Source organism: Beta vulgaris, chromosome 6 (genome assembly GCF_026745355.1).
Source record: "Beta vulgaris subsp. vulgaris cultivar EL10 chromosome 6, EL10.2, whole genome shotgun sequence".
Taxonomy (NCBI): domain Eukaryota; kingdom Viridiplantae; phylum Streptophyta; class Magnoliopsida; order Caryophyllales; family Amaranthaceae; genus Beta; species Beta vulgaris.
In genome coordinates, this window is record NC_079207.1 from 8,557,994 (window position 1) to 8,577,262 (window position 19,269).

The 19,269-nt window shown below is 37.0% G+C and overlaps 1 protein-coding gene across 1 annotated transcript; it reads left to right on the forward strand.

The window, feature by feature from the left end:
• Window positions 1-8,236: 8,236 nt before the first annotated feature.
• Window positions 8,237-17,258, forward strand: LOC104895472 (hypothetical protein). Its single transcript, XM_010681990.4, has 3 exons — window positions 8,237-8,784; window positions 11,598-13,029; window positions 15,370-17,258. The coding sequence occupies exons 1-3, from the start codon at window positions 8,418-8,420 to the stop codon at window positions 16,469-16,471; spliced, it is 2,901 nt and encodes a 966-aa protein (XP_010680292.1). The 5' UTR covers window positions 8,237-8,417; the 3' UTR covers window positions 16,472-17,258.
• Window positions 17,259-19,269: the final 2,011 nt, after the last annotated feature.

Below are 19,269 nucleotides of genomic sequence, written 5' to 3' on the forward strand. Positions count from 1 at the left end.
TATGAAGTGGTGGGGAGATGGGTCAAATGCTCAAACTCCAAGAAAATACCACGATGACTTGCAAAAAGTAGTTAAGACATGCTGTGAAGAGATTTGAACTTGCGTGTTCTTGTTGGAATATTAAGCTCAGAGACCAACTCAATTAAGATATATAGTTGAATTTTTAGATCCTCAATCCACTATATACTTTGTATTCAGATTTTGGGGGCCCAAGAAGTTTGGGTCCCTGTGCTATTGGGCTATTTGCACAACCTAATAGATGGGCCTGGGTAGAGGTGCTCATAATTGATTACCCGATTGTACAGGTATACATGCAGATATGCAGACACCCACATTTGTCGATGTTTGAAGATCAAGGGGATGTGACTCGACCTGAAAAAATCGAGTGCCTTATTTCTCGGGGTTGGTTTATAACTTATAAGAAACCCGACTTAATTATTATTTTACAAAACTAAAAAGAAATAAGTTGGCAGTAGCTTGATAATATTGCTAATCACTAATAAATATCCCCTAAAGAGATTGTTAAAAGAGGGCCCAAGTTTTGAGAAGATTTACTTTAGTTTTTGGATGACATGTCCAGTAGACATGAGTAGTTAAGTAATCAAATCACCAAGTAGTACTTGGTTGAGTGGTAAGGAGAGCAACCTTCCAACCTCAAGATTGGGAGTTCAATTTCCATTAGAGGCACTTTCAGAGTAGGGATTTCTCTTATCCTTACTCTTCCTCCTTATTCTCAAGTGTCTGGTCCATTAAAACTCAAACGAGGTTCGGACTATTTCTTCTTAAAAAAAAAAAAAGTTAAGTAATCGAATGAAACCAGAGAAGTTCTAACTTCTACGTAGCTGAAAAGGTAAATCACTATGTACGGCAGTAAAGCTCTCAAATAAATCCTACGGTACTACGCCACTAGCTAATACACTAAACATTCAATGAGCCAGCGCCCAGCAGAGGAATGTGAAAGGCGACTAATGAGTGTGGAAAGAGAATTAGAGAGACACTAAATCTGTAGCTCGTGAATATACTCGATTACTTTTTTTATATACGGAAATAATGTATTATTTATGTATAAATAAATATATATTTATTCTATATATTACACAATAATAAGTTAATAGTTTCATTGTTAAAGGATATGCTCGAAAAACAAAGATATCTATATATAATCTATACAAATATATTAAAAGGCGTATGTGACAATATATACACGTCACCTGTCACCTCTAGGGATGGCAATCCGGTCCGAATCCGACCCTAGTCCGCTCCGATCCGAAGGAAAAAATTCGAGTTGACTCCGACAAAAAAGTAATCCGACTCCGACTCCGAGTCGGAGGAGGTCGGAGTCGGATCTCATAAAATAATCCGACTCCGACCTTGAGTCAATCAATCCTTTTTTCTTATTTATGTAATGTATTATTTATGTATAATCTGACTTCGACTTTCAGCCAATTGTATTATATAGGATTTTCCCATAGAAAAAATGATTGTTAAAAATTAATAGTAATAATTAGATTATTTGTAACATATAAGATTTCCATGTGATGATTAGAATAAATTATAATGATTAAATTATTATATTATAGAAGACTATTCTATTATAAAAAATTGGAAGAAAAATAAGTCGGACCAGGTTCGAAGTCGGATGTTCGGATTTTAAATTGGATGTCCGGATTTTATGTCGGGTCGGATCTCGGAGTCGGATGTTCGGATTTTAAGCCGGGTCGGATTCGGATTTTCAAAGTCAGATGTCGGACTCGGATTTAAAATCCGACTTTCTGTAGGGTTGGAATCGGATTATGCATAATCCGGTCCAAGTCCGACCCGCTGCCATTCCTAGTCACCTCTGTTACTCCACTAGAATTGTCGAATGTGTACATAAGTCATGTCGATTGACAAAAGTAAAATTAGCTTGCAACAAGATTTGAAGTCGTGAGCTCTTGCTATTATAACATGACACAATTACCATCTCAACCAACTTTTAATCATGTTTTAAGTGTCCACAATAAAAATTTAAATTACCATCTAGAAAAAGACATAATACAATAAGAAGTCACTAGAGAATCAACCCTCTTGGTAAAAATAAATCCGGAGGCCATCCCTTTGCATTATGAAAAAAGAAAACCTTACTTACAAAACTACAAAAATGGAAGTGATGATATGTAAATCAATAAACATTAAAAAAAACTAAAATATATTAGCATGGAAACTCTTTTGAAGATCATGGTTTCCATTTCCGATATTGGAGAGGACAATTTTTTTTTGAAAAACTAGTGAGTTTCCTGCCTCAATGTTCTTTAGTCACAAAATGATAGTTTTCCAACTAAATTTCTCTTAGCTAACTCTATAGTCTATGCCCTATTATATACATCTTTTGTCGGTAATAACCAAAACTACAACAGATTTCTTTGCAACAATAGTTCTTCAATCCTAAACTTTGGGTTTCACGAGAAATGAATAAATGGGGGTGTTTAGAGACTTTTCCAAGGCAACGCAAATGTGCCAAGCACTCGTGCAATGTTACAAGTCACATCGGATTTTCTATGAATGTTTCGGGAGAAAATATGACTAGTAGATAAGTCCAAAAATATCCCAAAAACAGCCAAAGTTGAAGGTTATAATACACGCTTTCGTACTTTCCCGTGGCCCGAGATCCGGACGGAACGGGGTGCCTTCTAGGGACATGACATATCATTGGAAAGGAGTCAAGTGGCTTGGAATGAATATATGGATGCATGTACGTTTACTTTGAGGCAATTTTGGGTTTCACTAGAAATGAACAAATGACGTATTCAAAGGCTTGTCGAGACAATGCAAATGGTGCGAAATACCCGTGTAACATTACAAGTCACGTCGGCTTTCCTAGAAATGTTTCAAGTAAATATATGACCATGACCGTTGAAGTCCAAAAATGTCCCAAAAACAACAAATATTGAAGGTTATAATACACGCTTTATGACTTAATTCCCGGGGCCATAGCTCCAAACTCCACAAAATGTCTCATAGGGACCTATGAGATCCTTGGTAAGGAGTCATGCGGCTTGGAACGAATATGCGGATGCCATTATGTTCATTTCGAGACAATTTTGGGTTTCACGAGAAATAAAAAATGGGGTGTTCAGAGGCTTTTCGAGGCAACACAATTGGTGTCAAGCACCTGCATAACGTTACAAGTCACGTCAACTTTCCTAGGAACGTTTCGGGAGAAAATATGGTCTTGCCGGGAGAAATCAAAACATGTCCCAAAGAGAGCCAAAATTGAAGGTTATAATACACGCTTTCGGACTTTCCCTGACCCCGAGCTATGGACGCCACGTGATGCCTCCTAGGGACATGGGAAGTCATTGGAAATGAGTCATGTGGCTTGGAACGAATATGTGGATGTCGTTACGTTAATTTCGAGACAATTTTGGGTTTTACAAGAAATGCACACATGGGGTGTTCATAAGCTTTTCGAGGCAATGCAAAGTATCAAGCACCCGCACAACGTTACAAGTCATGTCGGCACTCCTAAAAATGTTTCGGGAGAAAATATGACCATTCCCATAGAAGTCAAAAAATGTCCCCAAAACAGCCAAAATTGAAGGTTATAATACACACTTTCGGACTTTCCCGGGACCCTAGTTCCGAACGCCACGAGATGAATCCTAGAGGCATGAGAGGCCATTTGAAAGGAGTCATGTGGCTTGGCACGAATATGTAGATGCCTTTACATTCATTTCGGGGTAGTTTTAGGTTTTACGAGAAATGAAGAAATTGGTTGTTTGAAGGCTTTTCGAGGCAACACTAATGGTGTCAAGCACCCGCACAACGTTGCAAGTCACTTCGGATTTCCTAGGAACGTTTCGGGAGAAAATATGGTCAGGCCCGGAGAAGTCCGAAAATGTCCCAAAAACAACCAAAATTGAAGGTTATAATACACTCTTTTGGACTTTTCCGGGGTCCGAGCTCCGAACGCCGCGGGATTCCTCCTAGGGATATGGTAGGTCATTGGAAAGGAGTCATGTGGCTTAGAACAAATATGTGGATGCCTTTACGTTTATTTCGAGACAATTTTGGATTTCACGAGAAATGAACAAATGGGTGTGTTCAGAAGCTTTTCTAGACAATGTAAATGGTGTCAAGCACTTGTGCAATGTTACAAGTCACGTCGGTATTCCTGGGAATGTTCGTTTCGGGAGAAAATATAACATGTTCATTGAAGTACACAAAAATGTCGCAAAAACAACCAAAATTGAAGGTTATTATACACGCTTTATTTCAGACTTTCCCAAGGTCTGAGCTCCGAACGCCATGAGATGCCTCCTAGGGACATGGGAGTGCATTTGAAAGGAGTCATGTGGCTTTGAATGAATACATGGATGCCTTTACATTCATTTCGAGGCAATTTTAGGTTTCAAGCGAAATGAACAAATGAGGTGTTTAAAGGCTTATCGAGGCAATGCAAACTGTGCCAAGCACCCGCACAACGTTACAAGTCACTTAGGCACTCCTAGTATTGTTTCGGGAGAAAATATGATCAGGCCCGGAGTGGTGAAAACAATGTCCCAAAAACTGTCAAAATTGAAGGTTTTTATTATGCACGCTTTCAGACTTTCCCGGGCACCGAGCTCCGAACGTCACGGGATGCCTCCTAGCGGTATGGGAGGTCATTGAAAATGATTCATGTGGCTTGGAACGAATATGTGGATGCCTTTACGTTCATTTCGAGACAATTTTGGATTTCACGAGAAATGAACAAATAGGGGTGTTCAGAGGTTTTTCGAGGCAATGCAAATTGTGCCAGCACCCGCTCAACGTTCCAAGTCATGTCCGCACACCTATGAATGTTTCGGGAGAAAAAATATGAGTCAGGCCCCGAGAAGTCAAAAAGGTCCCAAAAAAGCCAAAATTGAAGGTTATAATACACACTTTTGACTTTCCGGGGGCGAGCTCCGAATGCCACAGGATTTCTCATAGGGTCATGGGAGGTCATTGGAAAAGAGTAACGTGGCTTGGAACGAGTATATGGATGTTTTTACGTTCATTTCGAGACAATTTTAGGTTTCACAAGAAATGAACAAATGGGGTGTTTAGAGGTTTTTCGAGGCAACACAAATGGTGCCAAGCACCCGCGCAACGTTACAAGTCACGTCGGCCTTCCTAGGAACGTTTTGGGAGAAAATATGACCATGCCCGCAAAAGTCCAAAAATGTCTCAAAAACAGCCAAAATTGAAGGTTATAAATACACGCTTTTGGAATTTCCCAGGGTCCGAGCTCCAAATGCCACGGGATTCCTCCAAGGGAATGGCAGGTCATTGAAAAGGAGTCATGTGGCTTGGAACGAATATGTTGATGCCTTTATGTTCATTTTAAGACAATTTGGGTTTCACGATAAATGAAGAGATGGGGTGTGAGAGACTTTTTGAGGCAATGCAAATTGTGCAAAGGACCCGCACAATGTTCCAAGTCACATCGAATGTTTTGGGAGAAAATATGATCAGACCCGGAGAAGTAAAAATGTCACAAAAATAGCTAAAATTGAAGGTTATAATACACGCTTTCGGACTTTTCCGGGGCCCGAGCTCTGAACGCTAGGAGATGACTCCTAGAGGCATGAGAGGTCATTGAAAAGGAGTCATGTGGCTTGGAACGAATATGTGGATGCATTTACGTTCATTTCGAGGCAGTTTTAGGTTTCACGAGGAATGAACAAATGGATTGTTAAGGGACTTTTCGAGTCAATGCAAATGGTGTCAAGCACATGCGCAATGTTACAAGTCCCGTTATCACTCTTGAGAATGTTTCGGGAGAAAATATGACTAGGCCGCCCAGAGAAGTCCAAAAATGTCGCAAAAACAACCAAAATTGAAGGTTATATACACGCTTTCGGACTTTCCCGGGGCTCGAGCTCCGAACGCCACGGGATACCTCCTAGAGACTTGAGAGGTCAATGGAAAGGAGTCATGTGGCTTGCAATGAATTTATGGATGCATTTACGTTGATTGCAAGGTAATTTTGAATTTCACGAGAAATGAATAATTGGGGTGTTCAGAGGCTTGTCAAGGCAACACAAATGGTGCCAAGCACCTACGCAACGTCACAAGTCACGTCGACTTTTCCTATGAATGTTTCCGGAAAAAATATGATCAGGCCTGGAGAAGTCAAAAAATGTCCAAAAATTAGCCAAAATTGAAGGTTATAAGTAGTAAAAACTAAAGGTGACCCAATCCGATTAAAATTTAGCCGAACTAATACTACCTCTGTTTTTTTATGTTACAACAATGCGTTTGGAGACAACTTTTAAGGATTTGGAACAAATGAGTAGTTTAGAATAAAAGTAACACTTTAATTGACTAGCTAGAGTATGAGATAAATCATCATTAGAAAATAAAAGCAATTTTATAAGGCAAAGTGAGTAATTAATGATGGTTTTAATAAGATAAAGTAAGGAAAATATCATCAATTAAAGTTACTTTTTATACCAAAATTGGAATTATTGCAATAGATGTGAAACTTCCCAAAATAGTAATTATTGTAATATAAAAAGAACATAGGAGGTATATTGTAACCTCGTCTCATGTACGATCTATAATATGTAAAATTTTGTGTATTATAAGAGCTTTAGTCCTTTACCATTTAATACTACTATACATCATCTATTCTAAAATAAGTAAGATGTTGACGGAGACTGTGAAATTAAAGAAAGCAAAGAGATAGAAACAAAAAAATTGTGACCTATGTGCAGAAATAGTTGGTCTTATAAGAGACCATCTAATTTTAATTTAAAATTAGGCTTTTTTTTGGTAAGATGAAGGAGACTCACTCGAAGGGGTAGGGGGATATGGGAAATTACTCAAATGAGTGCTATGAGGTTTGATCCATATATTTCAGGGATAACAGATTAGAAGTGATACCACTACTCCACCACCTCAGGCTCAATTAGGTAACTATTTAAGTTCAATATTAAGAAGATAACATACCACTTTTTAAATACAGTGAATAGTGTAAGCTATGTCGATTGACAAAAGTAAAATTAGCTTGCAATAAGATTTGAACCTGTGACCTCTTGCTATTATAACATGACACAATTACTATCTCAACCAACTTTTAATCATGCTTCTTAGTTCATATTATTATATTTGTATCTTTTAAATGTTGAGTTTTTCTTAATATATTTTAGTGGGAATGGAAAAAAATGCATATTAAGTCCGGAAACACAATAACAACCCGAGGCAGAGCCCAGGCCCAAATACTAGTAAATATATTAAAAGACGTTCCTAAACAAGGAGTTGTGCCACATGTCACTCTCTCTATGGAGTTTTAGTTCATGTAATCCATGTACAATAAAAAAAATAGAAATTGGATAGTATAAGTTTTGATCGTGTGACCTCAAATTCATATACTAAAGTTATAACCACTAGACCAAGTTGTATTTAGTGTTATCATTTTAAAATACTATATTGCTAAATGAAATTTTTTCTTGTCCGGGGCATAGCACTGAACATAAAATTTGCAATGAAAAGTATCGTAAAATATCATTACAAGTCCTAAATAATAAAAATTTCAAAGCATTGATCACCCGTTATTTATTGTATAATACTCCTTCTATCTCAAAATATAGTTCATGTGTCTATTTTAGTTGTCCCAAAATATAGTTCTTGATTTCTAAATTTAGTTCCAAATTTTTCCGTAATTTTCCTAGAAAAATCGTGCCCCGTCATTTATTTGTTTCTTGAAATTAGTTTTTTTTTTCTTTGGTTATTCAACCCAATGGTTACATTTAATGGCCTTTCACCAATTATTCTTCGTTCTCTTTCTTAAAATCATCTTTCCCCATACAACAACAATAAACAAAAAATCTTTATTATCCCTCTTAGATTCTACCTATATTAATTTCCGTGAAAAAATATAATCAGAAACTATATTTTGGGACGGAGAGAGTAGTATCTACGAGTAATATCTATTTTCGATTCCATATCTACTATGGTTTCATTGATGGTTTAAAATTCTCCAATTATCATTTCGCAGTTAACACCTCTCATATGTTTAGAAACACACAAATATTCCCATGCTAATCATGCACTTAACACCTCTCATATGTTCGAATCTCCCATCTCTTATTTGTACTTGATACTGCCTTCGTGACGCATATAGCTAAAAAATAATGTACAATTGGCCTCTTAATTAAATCCTAATGACAAATAAAGTCACGTGCAAAACACATGCTCCTAGGGCTTATGCAGGGTTTAAGCACACAAATTGACATTTCCCCCAAAACCAAAACCCCATTTTTTCAGCTCTTTCTCTCCAAAAAAAAAGTTCCATAAAAATGGAGCTCAAATGAACACTTCACTCTTCAATTCAATCTCACTAAACCTTTAACCTCAAATTCCCCAAATTTGTTACACAAAAAAACTGCAATATATACCAGAACACCACCATGAATTATCTCTCATTAAGATCAAAACCCCTATCCCAAATTCTCTCATCCTCAAGAAATGGAATTCTGTGCATCTCTCTGTTTTCTACTTCTTCTTCTTCCTCTTCTTCTTCTTCTTCGCCGTCTCGGCGGCACGACGAAGAGAGTAAGAATGTGAGAGTTTCAGTGTGGTGGGACATTGAGAATTGTGCCATACCAAATGGGGTTAATGTTTTCAAGATTACCCACTTCATTACTTCAGCTGTTAGAGCTAATGGTATTAAGGGTCCTCTTCAAGTTAACGCCTTTGGGGATGTTTTATGCCTTACTAGGTCTAATCAAGAAGCTTTGTCTAGTACTGGTGTTAATCTTGTCCATATTCCTCATGGTATCTTTTCTATCTTTCCTTCTTTTTGTTTTTTTCGATTTTATTATGTCTTTTGTTTTGTTCTAACTTCTAAGGTGTACTTAGGCCATGTTCTTTTCGACTTAATGTTAGTTCAATTCAGATACCCTAACATGTTCAGCTTTCTCGCAGTTTAGTTCAGTTTCTCCCAATCCAAAAGAACGGGGCCTTAATAACCCTTTTTTGTTCTAAGGTGTACTTAGTTGATTCCTTGTTGGAGTGGAGATAGTCAGTTGATATGTGTAATTAAGCCAATTTGGTGCATATACTATGATTGGTTTGTCTTTGATTTTTTCAACTGTAATTAAGTTGTGAAATCAGGAAGAATTATTGTAGCTCGTGTTAGAAAAATTTACACCTTTGATCTCAATGTAGCCATCATGTTTATTGTAGCTTTTGTTAGGAAAATGTACGCCTTTGATCTCAATGTAGCCATCACGTTTATTGTAGCTCGTGTTAGGAAAATGTACACATTTGATCTCAATGTAGCCATCACGTTTATTGTAGCTCGTGTTAGGAAATATACACCTTTGATCTTAATGTAGCCATCACGTTCATTGTAGCTCATGTTAGGAAGATTTACACCTTGATCTCAATGTAGCCATCACGTTTATTATAGCCTTTGCAAAAGCTTCAATTTCAATCATTTGTGGCATAATCTAGATAGCCTGCACTGATTTTCATCCACACCATGTTGGGTTGATGAATCAGCACAAGTGGATATTGTAGTTCGGCATTGCCTTGTCTTGCCTTTTTGGTTGCTTGAACGATAGGTTAGTGGTTATACTCTTACATTCATATTGATATAATTTGATATCGTGCTGCTCTTACATTCATATTGATATCAGAACTTAGAGTATGTCTTTTTTTTAAAAAAAAAAATCATTGTTGATCAATCTCCGCCTATTTTGCTCTAATGGACCTTTTTTTTTTAAAGAATATCTAAGAAACAACGGGTAAAAACTATGGTCTGGTGAAGGTACATGTCCATGGAATTAGTGCAAATGTGAGTAATTTCTGTGCATTGTTTTCGACAATATCTAATAGACAGGTATATACTAGGTTGTTTGATGACATTATACTAGAATAGTAGATGAGAATATGCTGGAAAGAGTTCACTGAGAGAAGCTAGAAACCATTTGATTCAATCAAATTTTTAATTTTTAGGATGACGTAGAAATATCCATCTAATAGAGGAGCAAAAAATTGAAGGAATATGACTTAGAGCTCCGATGACAATGTGTCTGACAATACAAGTTTTTTTTTTTTTTTTTTTTTGCTTAATTATTTCAATGCAAAGTGCTAATGAGAATCAGATCAAGGATGGAACAAAAATTATTGCAGAAAAGTCTATTAGGTAACATGAGATCATGTGCTCTAACGTGATTTCGTCGCAATCGGGGAAAGAAATAAGAGTGCATCTTGCATTTTGTCCCTCAAGTGTTTTCGGATGTTTATTAGCTCATGTTGGCAAGTGCGTTAAATTATTGGATGTTTGCAGCTTCTAAAAATTTAAGTACCTGGTTAAATTTGCGACTGATGAAAAGGGAAGCTCTTTTCATGGTTAATTGATGTCAGCTAGACACTATAATGTGGACTATAAACTACGGGGAGGTGAGGAGAATGGAAATTGCATGGCCTTAGCTCACATTCTTCTTGTGGTCATGTTCACTTGGCAATACTTTCCATGTAAAAGCTCTTGAGGAGTCTATTCACGATTTTTTGATAATGTATTTTTATCTGATGACTCGGATAGTTATTAGTTAATCATTCTCGTATCTTTATGTATACTACATGCTTCAGACTTGCATTTTGTTGTTTCAGCATGATTTTGTCTTGAATGTTGATGTGATTGCATAGTCATCTTGTGTAAGTGCTAAGTACATATTTCTTAAGAATTCCGGGGCTCAAATGGGAGTAGCAAACTATCAAACAACATATTTATGAATTTGAGATGAGCTGATGAGATGTGAATCTGGTTGGTTCAAATTCAGATCTGGCATGGGAGGGTCATCCTGCAACCTTTTCCCTTCGGGACCCTACTACCAAAGAAGTAGTAGGTAAATTGTCTTTTTAAGGTATGTTGCCACTTATATTTTGTTGCTGATGGCTCTGTTGCTGCTGAAACAGAGTGATCGTCATAGGTGGTAAAAAATGTCGATGCTATTCTTATCTTCACCCCTTCCTGCAGATCATATTACTGGAGACAGATCCATTCCTGTCGGAATCCTGATGAGTTGTTTTGGAGCCTCTTTATCAATTGCTCCAAAGACTCACACCTTTGCATGATTTCTCAAATAATTTTGTGGAGTTTTCCAATACCTGGTCTAGGCTGACCCTTTTGTCCTTCTAATGGTGCTTGACAGGACAATTTCTCCTAATACGATCAGTAATTTGATCAGAATCAAAGTGAGCGAGATTGTAACCAGTGTTGAAAGTTTCTGTGCTTCTTATCTTAAAGTCCTTTCCTCTCTTAGTTTAGGATGTAGGGAAATAATACTCCAATGGACGACAGAGAAAAGTATCCTATTTGACACTTTCTAGATGAATTTTGTTGACTGAAAGATCTGATTGCATCAAATTGGAAATTCAATCGCTTCTGCTCAAAGTTAGAGATATTGGTATAGGACTGCTAATTAGTTTCTGGAAGTATGATATGTAAAGGGATTTTGTTGATTTGCTCTTGATGCTTGCAATGTCTAACACTTTCAATTGAAAAACAACTGCTTCGGTCAATAAGGCGAAGCCGACATTCTTTATGCTGATTTCTTATACTGTTCCCTTGTTTCTTCCAGGTGGCAAGAACAGTGCCGATAGGTCCCTTCTTGTGGACCTTATGTATTGGGTATCTCAAAATCCACCACCTGCACACGTCTTTTTGATATCTGGTGACAGGGATTTTGCTGGAATTTTGCACAAACTGAGAATGAACAACTATAATATACTGCTTGCTGGTGAAAGCAAACATGCCCCCAGTGTCCTCTGTAGTGCTGCAAGCATCATGTGGCGTTGGAATGAATTAGCTAAAGGAGAAAACCTTTCTGGTAGGCATTTTAACCAGCCACCAGATGGCCCCTTTAATTCTTGGTATGGTCACTACAGAGGTCCCCTTGAAGATCCATATGCTGCATCTGAGCAGAAAATCCGTTTGGAGGCTGACAATGTGTCTAAAGCCGATCTGTCCTTAGAGTCTCATCCAGTACCTGTGACAATTTTGAGGCAGGTTCGTCGTATTTTAAATGCACATCCAAACGGACTTAACATTCTAGAACTTCGATCTGAGATGACAAAGAGGAATGTATCTATTGATAAAAACTTCTATGGTTATAAAAAATTTTCTCGCTTTCTGCTATCAATGCCCCACATTGTAAAGGTTAAAGCTTGTGCTGATGGTCAGTTCTTTTTACGCCCTGCATCTCCAAAACTTCGAGAATCTATTAAGGGCAATGGTACTTCTGTAAGATCCGTGACTGAGAATAAGAACCAGGATGTCAAGGAGACTGGAAAAGCAAATGATCAGACTCACACAATTACTAGAATGGTGGATGCCAAGCCACAGTCACCCGTGTTCCCTTACATTGACGGTAGAGAGAGAACAGTGGGAGAGAAGTCGGCGAAAGTGACTCCTGAGGAAAAGGAATTAGATGGTCTTCAAAGAGACAATCAGGTTGGTTCTACTAAGGATTTTCCCGGAGATGCTTCTACTATGAAGGAAGTTGAGATTCCTCTTTCCCCTAAGGACAAAGAACATTCTGAAACCAAAATTGGTCTATTCAAACGACTATGGTTTGGTCCCAGTGCAGATTCCAAGAAGACAAGCGCTGATACATCTGGTAAATTAAATACATCTAGTGGTAGCCCAGAAATGTCCAAAGAGGAGACTAAATTAATCAACCAACACAGTTCTAAACAGCCAGCACATTCTTCTTCCATTACTGCATTAAATGAGGATGCCAAAACTAACATATCTGATGAATCTGAAGCTAATCTAGGTTTCATAACAAGGGTAATAAACTGGTGCAAATCTTGGCAAAAATTTTCTGCCAGTACATCAACTGAACAATCCAGTGAAGTGCCTGAATTTATAGAAGAAAATTCAAAAAAGTTTGATGATGCTTCAGACTCAAGGAAGCATGAGCTGTTCTCTAAGGATACTTTCTGGAGTTCTCTTCATATGTTTCTTAAAACATGCAGAGGATCGGACATTGTCTTAAACTCGAGATCCAGGTATTATTTCTAAACTGTTTTTCCACATTATGCGTTTGACATTGTATCAACATTCAACACGCTTGTGTTTCCACTTCCCACACCCCTGCTTATGGATTTATGAACCTTTTATTCTCAATTCCTCCAGCCTGAGCTGGGGGAATAGGAGTGTTAGAGACTCTTAAGAAGTAACTCATTATGTGCTTGTTTTCTGTGTAATTCTGGATAGTCTAAAAATTGTCAAAACAAGCAATTTAAATCAATTTCATATTCTTTTTTTAGAAGAACATAGAACTTTTGAAAATCTTATATGAAGGTTTCCAGATGTCTTGTACTTATTCCTTCTGGCTGGCTTCTATCTGTGAACGTATGAACTATGAATTATAGCTTATAAGGAAACTTTATTCTGGGGATTCTCTCTAGATGTTTATCCAAAGTCTTTCTAAATTCAAGACGACTATTAACAATAATCTTCCACCATTGTTCAAAAATTTAGTGTCAACTTAGTGGAAGAGAGAGGAATATGGAGTTGGGGAATAGAAGTGTTTGAAACAAGGGCTGTGTTACCACTTCCCACACCCCAGCTTATGGATCTATGAACCCTTTATTCTCATTTCCTCCAGCCTGAGCTGGGGTATAGAAGTGTTTCAAAGAAGGGCTGTCGGAAGGGACTCTTAAGAAGTAACTCATTATGTGCTTTTTTTCTGTGTGATTCTGGATCGTTGTAAAATTGTAAGGAGGTAGTATAACTGCGGAAAATCTTATATGAAGCTTTCCAGATGTCTTCTACTCACTGTTTCCTTCTGGCTGGCTTCTTTCTGTGAACTATGAATTATAGCTTATAAGAAAAAGTTTATGCTGGGGATTCTCTCGAGATGTTTATCCAAATCATCCTAAATTCAGGACGAGTATTAGCAATAATTTCCCACCATTTTTTGATTTGGTGTCAACTTAGTGGTAAAGAGGGGAACAAGGAGTTGAAGGGAATCATTCCCTGATCAGCCCCAGTCAAGAACAGGAATTATTCTTGACACATTAATCTTACCCAAATAATGAAAATTCTTTTTCTCACTGCCCTATAGGCTTCATCCAGGCATAAGTACAAAGCTACAACCAAGGTATCCGCCTGAAAAGGTCAAGGGTGTTTTGCGAACACCAAAAGCTTAACCCTGTTCTAGAACATTAAATTTTGCCAGGATGGAAATTCCAGTGCAAACTTCATAAACGTTCTAGACAGAGGCCTTCCATGCACAAAATACATAGATAGGAGACGTTAGATCTACTGGCAGATCTACATTGTCAATAGTGGGTCAAAGCACCACTTATAAATTAAAGTTTTGAGAATTTTTCTTCTAAATATGTGATTGGAAAATTATTTTTAGTTTTACCACTTTTATCCTAAATAAAATTGTATCAGTTCCCCCCCCCCCCTCTTTCCAACCACTACAGAGACGCTAATTATTTTTAACAGATGTGCCATGTTTACATGCTCCAAGGAGCCATTCGTGTTGAGATGAACATTCTATGGACACTAATCACCTTTCAGTGTTTTAAGTGAGGAAGCCAAAATACTTAATAGTTTTTTATGTGACAGGGGGTAACCTCTGCCTCTTAGTTCAGAGAATAATACAATCTCCTAACGTCAGTCTTGAACACAGCTCAAAGAGAAGCGTCCTTCTGTCATATTTCTTGCTCAGTCCAAGAGGGAACATAATTAGTTGCAGAATATGCCTTCTGTGGTCAGAGACCCTGCTCAGGTGCCTCTAGAGCCTAATGGTTTTCCTGAATTCCTTTTTCCTTGCCAAAGGGTAAAACATCTAAATGATCACCTTGTACATTGTTTCTGCATGCGAAAAGTCTCCCAGAATAGAGCGATTGTTACTTTGAAGGATAAGAGAAGCTACAAATATGTATCTTTGATCAGCCTTCCTCTTTGAACAAAGCATTTTCAAGCAGTTTCCTTATTATAGTAGATTTATTCTTTATCTTTTTAGTCCTGTTGTGGTCATGGAACCGGTTATCATTGAATATGTGATCATCAGTTGATGCAACTTCTTTACCATCCAAGTTTCCAATATTTTACATAAATATAGTGTTGAAGTTACCACTGCTATGTCGCTATTTTCAGGAAACTCCTTGAAATGCTCTAAACTGCACCAATTGGATTGTCATAAAAGATTTAATGGCATACCTTTCGCGGAATAGTCTATTACTGGTTCACGAAAGTAAAGTGGATTGAGCTTTTGAGTGTTGCTTGAGTGGCATGAAGCTACTTAACAAAAGCTAACAAACGAATTTAATTTTTTTATGCTACTATGTTAAACGTATGTGTTGTTTGGTAATCTTTGTCTTCTGTCTTAGGGAGCACTTCGCTGAAAAGATTCAGAAGGAAGGACCTTTAATCCTTCGATCTCTTGAAGAACCTGATCTTCGTCACTTGGTAGATCTATTAGTTTCAGAGAAGAAATGGATTGCAGAATTTCCAACTAAAACTCCTCGATTTAGATTTATTCACCCTCCTGCAGAAAGTTCAGCAGAACCTCAACCTCAGAATGCCCAACCTCACAGTTCAAATGGGTTAAGTTCTATTTTTATGGGCTCATCTTCTGAAGAAAACTCTTCATTGAACGTATCCTCCCCCTTGCAGAAGAAGCCTTCTGAAAAGCCCAGAAGTGAAGTCCTAGCAGACTGTCAGAAGCTTTTGGATGAACTTCTATCTCAGTACCCTGAAGGTTACAATATGGGTCTCTTAAAAAGCCACTTCGTTGACAAATATGGATATGCTCTTGATCACAAAAAGCTTGGGTACCCAAAACTGGTATCCCTCCTACAGATTATGCCTGGGGTGAAAGTAGAATCTTCTCATGTTTATCCGGATCATGTGGTTTACTCTTCCGGCATTGCATCCTTGGGCCTCAGAGAGAAGTCTTCAGGTTCAGAAGACGATGTGCCTGATTTACCACGGAAGAATGAGGATGGTGAATGTCAATGGGAGGAACTTGGACCTGTTGCAAACCAGGAGCAAAAATTAACTTGTAATAATTATGAGCCTTCTGTATCAGATGATGATGACTTTTCTGATATGGAAGAGGGTACAAATTCATCGCTGGTCAAAGTAGAGGATCAAAACAGGTCAACGGTGAATCAGGAAGACAGTTCGTTGCTACAAATCTTGGATTCATGGTACAGCACCAAGGATGAAAGTGATACTCAGGATCATGGCTCTCGTGCTGAGGATTCAGTAGACTGTTCTAAGGAGGCATCTGAGCTGCCCGAATCATCCAACAGTACTGATGTCAAAGGTGAAGCTGCTGCTTCTTCTGCAATCAACCCTGCACGGAAGCAGAGGCCACAAAAGAGCTACACATTTGTTGCAAATCCTGTTGAGACGACTAAGGACAAGCTGATCGATGGAATTTTAGGTAGCTTGAAGAAGTCAGGAGAATCAAAGATACAAGAGTGAAAGGAGTCTTTTTCCTCCTTGAGGTAACACAAATATCACCCAAAATTGCTAGTTTCCTTCAATATATAGTACATCAGAATGAGAGTATACTACTCTTCTTGCTCTTAAAATAAGATCATTACTACAAAATGCTTATTCTAGTCGTTCAAGTAGTTCATCGATAGTCTTAGCAGAAGTCGAAATTATGTGCTTCATCAACAAATTGATTTTAGAAACCGGTTCGTTAACATTAAAAACTCTAACATCTGATGGTTATTGGCATGCGAAGTTGATTATTCCCTGGTAGTTATATGTTAAACAAGCCTATTCTTAGTTACCACTGTAAACTCCTAGCTCAAGTAACTTTTATTCTAGGATGATTTCATGGAATGGTATATCAGAATATCGAATGTAGCACAACTGGCAACAAAGAAATTCGAGTTCTTAGTCGAGTTATGCTTCAAAATAATTTAATTTTTCGGTAAACAAAGTCATTAATTCCTTAATAATGTCGAAAAATATTACAATTCGAAATTAACTGTTCAATCCAATAATTAGGGAGTAGGGTGTTTCAGAATAATTTACTGTCATGGAACATTGAGAAAGGGATCTTACTTAATTGGACATGCAATTTGCTAATGATACTATGGAATTTGCTTGAAAGACGCTGCATCCTTTAGTTTGCTTTACTTGAAATAAAGAAAGTACTTGTCTGTATTACCTTTACTGATGCCTTTAACTGAAAAACAAGCTTGTTATAATTACATCCAAAACATTGAAATAGTACATACTATTTCCGTTCATTCTTAATAGTTACACTTACACTTTTCACGCATGCCGATTCAATACTTTGAGCCTCTATATCTCTAATTTTGTATTTGTAAAAAATATAAAAAGTCGATATTGTAAAAATTCGTATCGAGACGAATCAAATAAGACTCCACGTTTGGAGAAACTTGTGGATATTTTAGAAATTTTCCATGAAAAATATGGGGTGTTTCGACCAAAATGTCACCGATATATACACTATTTACGTTTATTGGATATAATTTAAGAGTTTCTCCTGAAAAGCAACGTATGATTCTTCCTAGAGAAGAATGTTTATAACAAAAAGTTAACTATGTATATTATGTCAAGTTAGTATTATATTAACATGACAATTTAGTATTATGTTGAAATTATATTTATGGTAGCTAACAAATTGTTTGTTTATATACAAATTTTTTTATGAGACGGAGGGAGTACTTTGTTTATCCCCGATCCCTTGCCGACCTAGCTAGTGATCAATTAGTTGTGCACAGTAAGGGAGTTGTTAACATGATTTTGTGAGACACATTTCATTTCAATTTCTACGTAACTGTTTAGTTGTAAGCCTTTGGTGACAACCACGAGTGGGGCTAATTCAAACCCCTCGGGTAAAATAAGAACAACCTCCACACTCAAACCTCTTTTTTTGCGGAAAATAAAAGTAAATTTCATTGTAAAGCCGTATGTAATGCGAAAAAGATACACGTATTCAAAAGGAAATTAAAAAAACGCGAAGAGCATCTTTTTTTTCAACTAAAACAGATCCAATTTTGTGTACTCTTATGTCATTACTACTAATTAGCAATGTCAGGAAACTACTAAGTCAACTATGTGATATATATGGCCCTGCATATTTGGTTTTAATACCATGATTTTGTTTAGATCATAAGCAAGAAAGATTTTGCCACATAATTATATACACAAATTCATATCTTTTACTGAATCTTTACGTAATCTATTTTACATACTTAAATATTTGCATGCATATAAGAATTTATAGGCCTGACTCAGTCGATTTTGACTTGGTCGACTTGAAATCATCACATTTATGGCTTGTTTAGTTTTCGAATATAATTTGACAATTTTGGCGATATATTTATATGTACTGTGATAAAAGTCTTATGTCGATATTTGTAATAATTGAATTTTATTTCCAATCATATTTCTTTTGTTTATAGATTTTCATTATCGCTCAGTTTTACCCTCGACGTGTTATTAAAAATTTATGAAGGAAAACTGATATTTGGAGTGGGCAAGCATTGTCATAAACCTCTGCAAGAGACTTTCTTCGCAGATTATCTATTACTTGTTATCACTATATATTAACAACACACAAATGAGCCTGTAAATATGAAATAGATCATGTGCACAATATAGATTCAGCTATTAATGTTGTTGAATTTAACAAAATATTTATTAGACTTGGACATCATATATATGCTTGGTTTAAGTCATGAAGGATATTAGGATAGCGCTACATTTTTTAAGGGGACCCTACTCAGGGACCTCCTTGGTAAGGAGAAGGATCCTACTGGATCAACACCTCTTGCGGGTCAACCAGCCTAATTACACAGGTCAACGTTTGAGATTATGGGAGATATAGTGGAATTCGAACTTGTAATCTCAAAGTTAAATGGTGAATTTCCCACTATCTTCACCAAGCAAGCTTAGTTAGGATAGTGCCACATGTTAGTGCTTCTTACGCATTCATGAGTGTATATCCGCATTTCTTGAAGAAATTGTCTTTGTACGCTTGTTGCTCAATTTAACAATTCGTGCCTTATTTGAAATTAGGATAGTGTTACATGTTAGTGCTTCTTATGCACTCCATTTGACTATGTTTTTTCTTATATAATGATGCGAAATAATATATTACCTCCATTTCATATTATTTGCAACGATTAGACACTTTCTACTCACATTTTATGTCAAATCGTTGCAAATAATATAAAACAAATGTAGTAATAAAGTTGGTTGATGAATAGTGTCATAAAAGCAAATGATGTAACTAA

Bases quoted from the DNA above. Each gene is read 5' to 3' on its own strand.
- LOC104895472 (XM_010681990.4), top strand. From the start codon at position 8,418: ATGAATTATCTCTCATTAAGATCAAAACCCCTATCCCAAATTCTCTCA. The intron at 8,785-11,597 runs GTATCTTTTCTA...TGTTTCTTCCAG, and splicing joins TCTTGTCCATATTCCTCATG to GTGGCAAGAACAGTGCCGAT. The intron at 13,030-15,369 runs GTATTATTTCTA...CTTCTGTCTTAG, and splicing joins GTCTTAAACTCGAGATCCAG to GGAGCACTTCGCTGAAAAGA.